We start from the raw sequence: 13,024 nt of genomic DNA, 5'->3' as shown, positions 1-13,024 counted from the left end.
GTTTCAGTAGCTTCCTTGAGGATTCTTTAGGGTTTTCTGTGTATAAGATCATGTCATCTGCAAATAGAGATACTTTTACTTCTTCCTTACCAATCTGGATGCCCTTTATTTCTTTATCTAGCCTAATTGTTCTGGCTAGGGCCTCGAGCACAATGTTGAATATGAGTAGTGATAAAGGGCATCCTTGTGTGGTTCCTGATCTCAAGGGGAATGCTTTCAGGCTCTCTGCATTTAGGATTATGTTTGCTATTGGCTTTGTATAAATTCCCTTCAGTATGTTGAGGAATTCTCTTTCTATTCCTATTTTGCTGAGAGTTTTTATCATGAATGGGTGTTAAACTTTGTCAAATGCCTTCTCTGCATCAATTAATAAAATCATGTGGTCCTTGTCTTTTGTTTTATTTATATGGTGGATTACACTAATTGTTTTTCTATTGTTGAACCATCCCTGCATGCTTGGTATGAATCCCACTTGGTCACGGTGAATTATTTTTTTGATGTGTTGTTGAATTCTATTGGCTAGATTTTACTGAGGATTTGTGCATCTGTGTTCATGAGGGATATAAGTCTGTAATTTTCTTTTCTTGTGGTGTCTTTACCTGGTTTTGGTATCAGGGAGATGGTGGCTTCAGAGAATGAGTTTGGGAGTATTCCATCGTTTTCTATGCTCTGAAATACCTTTAGTAGTAGTGGTGGTAACTCTTCTCTGAATGTCTGGTAGAACTCTGCAGTGACTCATTCAGGGCGAGGGCTTTTTTTTTTTTTTTTTAAATGGGGAGTTTTTTGATTACCTTATCAATCTCTTCTTTGTTATGGGTCTATTTAGTTGTTCTACCTCTGATACCTCTGTTAGTTTACTTAGGAAGTGCTTTTCTAGGAATTCATCCATTTCTTCTAGGTTTTCAAATTGGTTAGAGTATGGTTTTTCACAGCAATCTGATACGATTCTTTTAATTTCATTGGGTCTGTTGTAATATCGCCCATCTCATTTCTTATTTGGGTTATTTGCTTCCTCTCCTGTGTTTCCTTTGTCATTTTGGCCAATGGTTTATCAATTTTGTTGATTTTGCAAAGAACCAGCTTTTGGACTTGTTAATTCTTTCAATTGTTTTCCTGTTCTCTGATTCACTTAATTCTGCTCTAATTTTTATTATTTGCTTTCTTCTGGTGCCTGAGGGTTCCTTTTGTTGCTCTCTTTCTATTTGTTCAAGTTGTAGGGATAGTTCTCTTATTTTGGCCCTTCCTTCTTTACGTATGTGTGCATTTATTGATATAAATTGACCTCTGAGCACTGCTTTCACTGTGTTCCAAAGGTTCTGATAGGAAGTGTTTTCATTCTCATTGGATTCTATGAATTTCTTTATTCCATCCTTAATGTCTTCTATAACCCAGTGTTTTTTGAGCCGGGGTTGTTCAGTTTCCAAGTGTTTGATTTCTTTTCCCTCTTTTTCCTGTTATTGATTTCCACTTTTATGGCCTTATGGTCAGAGACAATGCTTTGTAATATTTGGATGTTTTGGATTCTCCAAAGGCTTGCTTTATGACCTATTATTTGGTCTATTCTAGAGAATGTTCCCTGTGCACTAGAAAAGAAAGTATACTTTGCAGTATAAAGTTGGGTGGAGTGTTCTGTTTATGTCTGTGAGGTTAAGTTGGTTGATTGTGGCATTTAGATCTTCTGTGTCTTTATTGAGTTTCTATCTGGATTTCCTGTCCTTCACTGAAAGTGATGTGTTGAAGTCTCCTACTGTAATTGTGTAGCTGTTTATCTCACTTTTCAGTGCTGTTTGTTTTATGTATCTTGCAGCACTGTCTTTGGATGCATAAATATTTAATATGGTTATATCCTCTTAGTAAGTTGTCCCTTTAATCATTATATAATGTCCTTCTGTATCTTTTGCAGTAGATTTAACTTTAAAGTCTATTTCATTAGAAATTAATATTGCCACTCCTGCTTTTTTTTTTTTGATTGTTGTTTGCTTGATATTTTTTTTTTCCATTCTTTTGTTTTAGTTTGTTTGTGTCTCTGAGTCTAAGGTGTGTTGCTTGTAGGCGGCATATAGTTGGATCTTTTTTTTTTTAACCCATTCTGCAACTCTGTGTCTCTTTATTGGTGATTTAGTCCATTTACTTTCAGCTTAATTATGGATTGGTATGAGTTTAATGCTGTCATTTTGATGCCTTTTTTCGTGTGTTGTTGACAGTTTCATTTTTCCACTTACTTTTTTGTGCTGAGAAGTTTTGCTTTGTAAACTGTGTGATCCTTTTTTACGTTGTAGTTGGATTTGTTCTGCTGAGTCTTTACATTTATTTTGCTTTTTATTTTGAACTGTGGGATAGTTTATCTTCTTTGTGGTTACCTTAATATTTACCCCTATTTTCCTAAGTATAAACCTAATTTGTATCTCCCTATATTGCCTTTATTTCCTCTCCATATGGAAGATCTATGCCTACTTTATTTATTCCCTCTTTACTGATTATTGTCATCTTTTACATGATGACGTCACTGATTCCCTGTATTGAGCGTTTTCTTTTTTTTATCTTATTTTATTTTTGTGGTTTCCCTGTCTAAGTTGATATCTGGATGCTTCATTCTGTGTCCTAGCATTGCATTGATATCTGATATTATTGATTTTCTAACCAGTTATTCCCTTTAGTATTTCTTATAGTTTTGGTTTGGTTTTTGCAAATTCCCTAAGCTTGTGTTTTAAAAAAAAAATTTGTGTGTGTGTGTTTATCTGTAAATGACTTAATTTCACCTTCATATTTGAGGGACAGTTTTGCTGGTTATATGATTCTTGGCTGGCAATTTTTCTCCTTCAGTCCTCTAAATATGTCATCCCATTGCCTTCTTGCCTGCATGGTTTCTGCCAAGTAGTCCAAATTTATTCTTATTGACTCTCTTTTGTTGGTGACTTTTCACTTATCCCTGGCTGCTCTTAAAATTTCCTCTTTATCTTTGGTTTTAGCAAGCTTGATGATAATATGTCTTGGTGACTTTCTTTTGGGATCTGCCATGCATTGGGTTTGATAAGCATCTTGGATAGATATCCTTTCATCTTTCATGAAGTTGGGGAAGTTTTCAGCTAGTAAGTCTTCAACTATTCTCTCTGTATTTTCTGTTATCCCTCCCTGTTCTGGTATTCCAATCACTCGCAAGTTATTCTTGATAGAGTCCCACATGATTCTTAGGGTTTCTTCATTTTTTTTTTATTCTTTTATCTGATTTTTCTTCACATATATTGGTGCCAAGTGCTTTATCCTCCATCTCCCCAATTCTGCATTCCAGTTTCCTCAATTCTGCTCCTCTGACTTCCTATTGAGTTGCCTAATTTTGTAATTTTATTGTTAAACTTTTGAATACCTGAATGCTGTCTCTGTTTGGATCTTGTAACTTATTAAATTTTTCATTATGTTCTTGAATAACCTTTTTAATTTCTTCAACTGCTTTTTGTGTGTGTTCCTTGGCTTTTTCTATATTTTGCCTGACCTCATTTGTGATGTAGTTCCTGATGTCTTGAAGCATTCTGTATATTAATCTTTTGTATTCTGCATCTGGCAATTCCAGGAATACATCTTCAACTGGAAGGGTCCTTGATTCTCTGTTTTGGGAGTTTGTTGAAGCAATCACGGTCTGCTTCTTTATGTGATTTGATATCAACTGCTGTCTCGAGCTATCTATACATTACTGTAATTATTTATTTTATATTTGCTCAGTGTGTCCTATCTTCTTGCTAGAGTGTGCTAATTTGATTATTGGAGCCTTTGAAGCACTGATATCCTGGTACCAGATGGTTAGAGCTTTACCAGGTATATAAACCTGTGAGTCCATTCACTATTCTTGTATAGATTCAGTCCAGGTGTCCTGATAGTCAGTTACCTATTGTATGGTATAGGTGCTCACCTACTATTGTAGAGGAGTAGTGGTGATAGTTCTATATGCTTGTTTCTGGTAGCAGCAGGGGGTCACAGTCTGAGGAGGGCAGGGTGCTGATAGCCTTTCCCCAAGTGTCAGTGAGGAAGGAGAGTTTCTGTTCTGTAGAGTGCTCTGGTGCATGGGCTCTGTAGCTGTACCTTAGGCACCCAATGCTTATGCCTATAAAGACTGGTATGCACAAATATCCTCAGACCTCTTTCGTGGGTGGCTAGTTGCGGTGGATGGAGCCTCAGCCTTCAGACCCCTGTTGTGGGTATGTGAGGGCTCTGTTTGATAGGCAGAGTGGTATCAGACTTCCAAAACTTGCTTCTCCACTGCACCACTGAAACAATTACAGTCAGACCTCTAACATTATATTGCCACAAAGCTGGGGCTGTAATTGCATCTTTAGAAGGCCATTCCATCTTCCTATCAAGCCAGCTGCTTCAGGATGATGGGGAACATGGTAACACCTTGAATTCCATGTGTCCATTGCTGCACTTCATTTGCTGTGAAGCAAACCCCTTGATCTGAGGTGATTCTGTGTGGGATACCATAATGGTGGATAAGGCATTCTGTATGTCCAGAGAAGTATCACATTCAGGGAAGGCAAATCCACATCCAGAGTGTCTACTTCGGTAAGAACAAAATGCTGCCCTTTCCATGATGGAAACAACACAATGTAAACAATCTGCCACCAGGTTGCTGGTTGATCACTTGAGGAATGGTACCATATTAAGGTCTCACAGTTGGTCTCTGCTGCTGAAAGACTGGGGACTCAGCAGTGGCTCTAACCAAGTCAACCTTGTTAACAGATTCCATGTTGCTGAGCCCATGCATGACCTCCATTCTTGCCACTGTGAATGTTTGAGGAATAGGAAACATAATAACTTCAGTTTAAAAAGAGTAGTGAACTTTACATTATTTGGTTTCCTCAGTGTATAGCTTCTTGTTTTTAATGATATAAAGTGTGTAATAGAAAGACAGGAAACAGATTACATAGATTTTAAAAATAAAACAAAGTATCATAAATACAAATAAATTAATTCTCAAAACTTAGAAAAACATGCATGCACATACACATATACACATATAAGATTACTAATTTAGTTATGACAATATAGTTGTCATTAGTTGCCATCAAGTCCATTCTGACTCACAGCGACCCCGTGGGTCCAGAGTAGAACTACTCCATAGAGTTTTCAAGGCTGCAACCTTTCAGAAGCAGATTGCCAGGCCTGCCCTCTAAGGCACCTCTGGGCGCAGTATGTAGAAAAGGAGAATCCAGTGCCTCTAAATGCAAAATCCTGTAGAATATGTGAATGACTTCTCAAAAACACTTTAAAAGGACAAGCCATATGACATGTTTAAAGATCTACTTTGTCATTTCAATAGGAGCTCAACCTCTCCTATGTTCTGGCAGTGGGTGATGAGATAAACTGACTTCAGAATAGCCCAGGTGTGAAGAACTCCTGCTCAAACATTAAATAACACATTGATAAGCCATCTACCTTTTCATCTCTTGCCTCTCTCTGAGCCCTCACAGGACAGTCTGTGAAGAGCACAGGTAATCTTTGTGCTTTTACAGGATTTATGTCTTTAGATTTCACCTTCTACTATCCAGGCATAGTTGGCACCTGTAGGATATTAATGAGACCTTGCCATTAATGGTTGCATGACTTTCTGACTGAGAGAAGGTATGTACCACTGCTCTCCTCTCCGTCTTCTAGCCCACCTCTTTAATGGGAGGTTATACGTGCTGTGCATGATGCACTGAGGTGCTATTAATATACGACAGACTCAAAGAAGAACAATAGAGTTTAGGCTAAAAAGTAAGCCTCAAATATGAAATATGTTGGAGTATTTCTTAATTTACTCAAATTATTACAGATGGAGAATTAGTCAATTACACACACCATGCACATATTTGAGTTTGTTCATCAACATAATTTAATGTGAAATCCCCTAAGCATCACGGCAATGAACAATGACTTTTGGATTTTGTAATTGGTTCAATGAGTGTCTTTGTGTATGATAATGTAATATTTTATGCTTAGCCCAGGGTTTATAGCTAGATTCTTAAACACACACACACACACACACACACACTAATTGAACGATGCAAGGCCAGTCATAATTCCTCATTCACTTAGATTATGTACACAGAGCTTTTTTTTAAAAAAAGGAGGATGAGGTAGCTTCCATAAAATGTTAATCTAAAGTTAATAATAAAAATCAAAAAACTTCGATTAATTAAAAAAAAAAAAAACTAGAAAAAATCACGCCGATATAAGAGAATGGTGTCTAATGAGTCATTTTGCAATTTCTACCTGATATCGATCTGAAGCAATAACAAGAAACTACAGCAAAAATAATAATTCAAATAGTTATTATCTATTCAGAGCTGACAATTGCAAGGTTGAGAGTTACACACTTATATGTATTACATTTTATATATCATTATCCCCATTTTAGATTAGAATATTCGATCACTAGCACTGGGGTTTTTTTTTGATTAGACATTAATTACCTTTATAATGGTCACACGCTATAAGTTTCAAAACCAGAATTCTTGATCTCCCTGACTCCAGAATCCAAAGGGAAAATTATTAAATGACATTACTGAATTATAGCAATTACTTACACAAGTGAAGGAGCCCACACAGACCGTGACAACCATATGATCTTTCTGGAAGTTTGAACCAACAGTGTTCTTCCATAAACAGTATGCACTTTTATTTATTACTTTGTCCTCTCATACTTTAGCAATTAAATCAATTGCCAATAATTTTTGTATAAGAAATATATTTTTAAAATATCTAAAATGGTGTTTCCAATATTCTTTATGTTGTTGATAAGTTCATTGCATCATGTAGGTATTCTGACATATGTTTTCTTAAATATGTAATGATTTCTCAGCACTCCCCACCCATTCATTAGTAAGAAAAAGTTCACGTAACAGCAATTCATCTCCTTCTAATAAATAAACATAAGTTACTAAACCAAGGTAATTAAGCGCAATTACTGTATTACAAAATTGTCATAAACTGATGCATCTTTTTTTAACTGATACAGTGTTTCAATTTTTAATCCAGGTATTATAATGGTTTAAAATATTTCTGTGGACTATGACTTTTATTAAGTTAGGATATTCTTATTCATGAACTTCTTCATTGGAAATGGTGTTAAGAGCTATGGCTACCAACGAAAAGGTCGGCAGTTCAAATTAGCAGGCGCTCCTTGGAAACCGTATGGGGCAGTTCTACTTTGACCAATAACGTCATTAGAGTCAGAATCAACTCGACGGCAATGAGTTTCATGTTTTGGCTTTTATTCTTCAATAATTTATTGCTTTTTTACTGCAGTCAAAAATATTTTATCGAACTCAGAATATCTTTAAAAAATTACTTATTCCACCATGAAACATTTTTGTAAGCTCTTATGTAAGTTGGAAACAGGACTTTAGATTCTCAGCTGCAAAGCGAGCACTGATATCTACTCTCCATCCCCACCTAGTTAAAAATATCCCCTCAAGTCTTAAAACCAAATAATAGTTTAGCTCAACTAGTAAAAAAATGTCTGCCTTGAGTATTATGCTCTTTTAAGAACTATCTATATGGGATCAAAGTGACAACAGCACTTGGAAAGATTAGATAGGAATCTTAGGGGACAGTATGTTAATGGGGGAGGAACAACTCAGAAAAGGAGGGTGAGAGGGGTTGCATAACTCAAAGAATGTAGATCTTGCCATATATACAGCCCGCAGACCCTCCCTAAACAGAGTTTTTCAGAGAGCACAGACCTTGACACCCCTCAGCTGCAGAGATGAATAATCAAACAGTAACCTACTCAGAAGGGAACCTGGCCAAGAACCCAAAAAGGCAGCAAATCAAACCTACGGCCACTGATAGCTCCATTTCAATCACTGAGCAGGAAATAACTTATGTGGAATTAAACATTCATAGTGCTTCCCAGGATCTTCAGAAGAATGACAAGAATTTCTGCTGCAAAGGTAAATCATTTAATCAGTTCTCAATATAACTGCACAAGGATGTGTACTTCTAGGGCAGAGATGTGGGGAAAGAGTGAAAATGAAGACATGGAGCAAGGTTAGTCAGATGAAGGGCGTAGGCTCTTTATTTTTCATTTTTGAGTGTCGGACCTAAAGTACAGATAATCGTATTCTACTATGAAATCTGCAGATTAATTCTATTCAGACATTGTTGAAATTTGTAGCCTTTGATAAACAACTCCTGGGCTATTATTTTATTGAAAGTGCAATGGTATATTCTGAGAGAAAAATTACAATGGAGAATGTGGATTTGATGTCCAGTAATTATGTGTATGATTCCTTGTGTATCTGGGTTCTCTTGTATGTAAACATTCTAAACTTTGGCTCCATCTGTCCTTTCTCAGTGTTTCCATTTCTCTCTCTGCATATCTCCCATCTCCTCCAGGGAAGCTCGCTGCTGGGATTCTGGGAATCACCTGCATGGTCTTGACGGCCAGTGTAATAACCGTGACAGTCATAGTTATTACTACTTCTAACTTTTTAAAAGTTTATAAGGGAATATTCACTTTAGAGGTTTGAAAGTTCCTCTGTATATTTCATAATATTATGGAATAGAATTCTCATTTCAATATATGCATTTGTGTGATATGATTGTCAAGTTTTTAATCTTAGTAAATAATGCTTCATCAATGTGGACTAAAAGTGGAAAAGTTATTCTGAATTTTTCAAATGCATGAATAACAGAATAGTTGTAGAGACTATATGTTTTTAATTCTAAATGTGTATATTGTGTGGGTATATGTATATACATATGTGTGTGTTTTGGTCACATCTCAAAGGCTTACATTGAAAGGGTGAAAATAACTATCGAAGAATACAAATTAATATTTTCAGGTAGTTAAATCAAATACTGTAAGAGGTGGCAAAATTTCTCCATTTGGCTGTCCAAATATGTATCCAAAAGCCATCATAACTTTATTAATTTTTGTTGATAAAATACTTTTAATATATGTTATTACAATTTTAAATAATATACACATTTCAAACTAGGAAAATCAGGTTATGATTTATTACAGAAATATTAATCTCTATAATAATTACTACAGTCTTTCTAGCTATTGGAATACTGGAAGTGAACAGAACCCAGAAAGGTATGTAATAATTTTAAAAGTTCTGATATAAACCAAAATCAATCTCTTTGACATCGAGTCAATTCTGACTCATATGGACCCTATAGAACAGAGTAAAACTGCCCTCACAGGGTTTCCAGGAAGCAGCTGGTGAATTTGAACTGCCGACCTTTTGGTTAGCAGCCAAGCTCTTAACCACTGCACCACCGTGGCTTTATAATTGAGATTATATTTCTTCTCTATTTTAGTTCCTAAAGAAGTAAGAACACATTTTTTTTAACCTTCAAAAACATAGCATCATGTGAGGAAATCCTTTTTGTTCAAATATTAGAAGAACTTTCTTTCAAAATCACTATACCCTTCTTTTAACAATTGCCTCAAATTTTCTTCTGATCCTGTAATGATTAAACAAAACCAAAAAAACTCATTTTGGTTGAGTGGATTCCAATTCATAGTGACCCTATAGGACAGAGTGGAACTGCCAATAGGGATTTCAAGGAGGAGCTGGTGGATTTCAACTGCAGACCTTTTGCTTAGCAGCTGAGGTCTTAACCACTGCACCACCAGGGTTTTACATCGAAAATCCTATGGGAAAGTTCTACTGTGTCTCATGGGGTTGTTATGAGTTACAAATCGACTTGACAGCACCTAACAACCACAACACATAATATGATAAGAAATAAATAATTGTACTATTCCAATAAAGTAGTGTTGTTCAGTGATTTTCAGGACATGTATAGGATAGATATTTTATTTTTTTGGTTTTTATTGGTACATAAATTAGAGGATGGGAGGCTGACCCTTTCTGTGTGTGTGTGTGTTTTTTCATATGTATATGTGTATGTAAGTGAATGAGATGGCATATATATTATGTAGATATGTGCTTATGCTTATGCAAATATGTCAACTAATTTATATTCTTTATTTCAAATTGTTTCTGGATAGTAATTCATATTCTTTTTTCAGCATATCATTGTGGCCATTGTCCAGAAGACTGGTTATCCTATTCCAACAATTGCTATTATATTAGTAGTGATAAAAAAACCTGGGCTGAGAGTCAGATGGCCTGTGCTTCTAAAAAGTCTAATCTGATTTATATAGATAATGAAGAAGAAATGGTAAGATTTCAAATATTTGAAATATTTTATTAAAAGGTATAACATAAAAAAGAAATGTATACAAAATATATGAGTCAATAACAAGTATTTATCAAGATACATTGATAAACATGCCATATGTTTCCTATGTATGTTAAAGAATGAATATTTGCCTACTTTGTGAACTTATGTAAATAAAATTATACTGTATGAAGTGTTTAATGTCTTACATATTTCAGTTAATATTGTGTTTTTAGGATTCATCCATATTTTTGTCCATGTTGTTAATTGCTCTGATCCATGGGCACCTTATGTACAACAAAACAAGAAGTTGTCTGGTCCTGTGCCATCTTAATGATCATTGGTAGGTTTGAGTCCATTGAGGTCCATTCATCTCCCTGAACATTTTTTTAATTTTCATTGACCCTCTTCTTTACCAAATGAGATGTCCTTTTCTAGTGACTGGTCTTTCCTGATGACGTGTCTGAAGTAAGCAAGCCAAAGTCTCACCACTCTTGCTTTTAAGGAGCATTCTGATTGTGTTTCATCTAAGACTGATTTGCCCAAAACTGCGTTTTACTTTTAAGGCTACACAGTGCTCCATTGTTTGAATTGACAATGCTTTATTTATATATTATACCATTAATGTTTTTTTTTTAATGTACATTTGTTTCTTTCTACTTCTTGCTATTTATGAAAAACAATGCTTCTATACACTTTTTTCCTAAAGTAAACTTTGTTGTTTCTTTTAACCATAAATAAATAAATCTAAATATATCAAAATTATGAACACTAACCACAAAATTAATATACCCATGTCATTACAAATCATGTCAAGAAACAGAAAATGCTAGCCTCCTCCTTCCATTACCTCTGCCCCTGTGTCTGTTTTTATCATTTCTCCTTCTTCCCAAACCACTATCCTGAGTTTTTGAACTTTATGCAGATAGAGTCATACAGTGTGCATTTTTGAGTCTATCTCCTTTCACTCACGTATGATATTTGTGCAATTGATCCTTACTGTTGCAGTTTGTTGGAGTTCGTTCATTTTCACTGCTGTTACATAAGTAAACCCACTCCAAAAAAAAAAAAAAAAATTCAAAACAAAAAAACCTAACCAGCTGCCATGGAGTTGATTCTGACTCATGGAGACCCATGTGTTTAAGAGTAGAACTGCACTTCAAAGAGTCTCAGTAGCTATAACTTTCAGAAATAAGTTGGCCGTCTTGTATTTACAGGTGCCTCTGGGTGGAATTGAACCTCCAACCTCCAACCTTTCTGTTAGTAGCCCAGGGCCTAGCCATTTGTACCACTACAACAAAAAAAGGAGCTCCATTATTACCTAAACATTTCAAAATCCATTCTATGGTGAATAGAAATTTAGCTATTATGGAAGTATTTAGCTATTATGAGTAATTACTCTCTAAATATCTTTCTGGATGTGTTTTGTCCATATATTACCTGGATACACAGGAATGAAATTATATGGTCATGCAGAGTTATAGGCATATGTACGTGTCAGTATTTTTAAATTATCCCAACAGTTTGCTAGTTCATGGACACATACACATATTAACTAATAGTGTTTGAACCTGGCCCTTGATCCACGTCCTCATCAAAACTTACTATGAGAAATTTTAATAGTAGAAGTTTTGATTGTTGTATAATATTATCGTTATTGTATGAATGATATTTTCCCAGTTATTATTAGATTGAACACATTTTACTGTGTTATTATCCACTAGAATATCTTCTTTTATGAAGTACCTATTCATGTCTTTTGTCCATTTTTCCTCTGTAATTGTCAGTCTTTTTCTGCCAGTATATCCTGACACATTTTGGATATGATTTCTTTTTGATTTTTTAAGTTTATAATAGTTTCATTTTTCTCTGTGGCTTACATATTTACTTCCATATTGGAGTTTTTTAATGAATAGAATTTATTAATTTTAACATAGTTCGATTTCTCATTTACAGTGTTAATGCTTATGTTGGAGTTCTTTTAGTAAATAACCAAATTTCAAAATACATAATCTACTAAATTAATATGTAGATTTTACATTTTCTCTTTATTTTTTAATTTTTTTCTGAAAATGAGTACCTATTATTTAGGCATTGTTTAGGTGTATTGTTAGGTGCCGCAGAGTCAGTTCAGCTCAAAGAGACACTACGTACAACAGAAAGAAACTCTGCCTGGTCCTGTGTCATCCTCACGATATTTGTTATGCTTGAGTCCTTTGTTGTAGTCACTGTGCCAATCCATCTCATTGAGGATCTTCCTCTTTTTCACTGACCCTCTACTTTACCAAGCATGATGTCCTTCTCCAGGGAGGTCCCTTCTGATAACATGTTTAAATTTGTGAAACAAAGTCGTGCCCTTCTTGCTTCTAATGAGCATTCTGGCTATACTCCATCCAAGACAGATTTGTTCTTCTGACTGTGGTATATTCTTCTGTCTGTGCTATATTCAATATTCCTCTCCAACACCATAATTTAAAGGCCTCAATTCAACTTTGGTCTTCCTTCTTTATTGTCCAGCTTTCTCGTACACATGAGGCAATTGAAAATGCTTGAGTCATGTGCCGTTTCGTTCTTAAAGTGATATGTTTCCTTTTTAACACTTTTAAGGAAGTCTTTTGCATGCAATTCGTCCCATGTAATCCATCCTTTGATTTCCTGACTGCTGCTTCCATGGGCATTGATTGAGGATCCAAATACAATGAAATCCTTGACAACTTCAATATTTTATCTGTTTATCATGACATTACTTATTGGCCCAGTTATGATACATTGGTCCAGAAGCATGATCTATTGGAATTTAATTTTTGTGATGCTGATAGAAGTTTATACTTTTCTACATCGTTACCTA

At 35.1% G+C, this 13,024-nt stretch overlaps 2 protein-coding genes across 3 annotated transcripts in view; both read left to right on the top strand.

The window, feature by feature from the left end:
• LOC126075188 (NKG2-A/NKG2-B type II integral membrane protein-like) overlaps positions 1-13,024 on the top strand; it is a 245,080-nt gene that overhangs the window by 157,871 nt on the left and 74,185 nt on the right. The window lies entirely within an intron of this gene.
• LOC126075191 (NKG2-A/NKG2-B type II integral membrane protein-like) overlaps positions 1-13,024 on the top strand; it is a 31,435-nt gene that overhangs the window by 11,598 nt on the left and 6,813 nt on the right. The window contains exons 3-4 of one of the 2 annotated variants that reach the window (XM_049882493.1): positions 9,035-9,079; positions 10,025-10,176. In XM_049882493.1, the coding sequence (XP_049738450.1) occupies positions 9,035-9,079; positions 10,025-10,176 (197 nt within the window). The remainder of the gene's footprint in view (positions 1-9,034; positions 9,080-10,024; positions 10,177-13,024) is intronic. The other variant, XM_049882494.1, reaches the window with a different exon arrangement.

This window comes from Elephas maximus, chromosome 4 (assembly GCF_024166365.1).
Source record: "Elephas maximus indicus isolate mEleMax1 chromosome 4, mEleMax1 primary haplotype, whole genome shotgun sequence".
Lineage (NCBI taxonomy): Eukaryota > Metazoa > Chordata > Mammalia > Proboscidea > Elephantidae > Elephas > Elephas maximus.
This window is presented reverse-complemented; position numbering and strand designations above follow the sequence as displayed.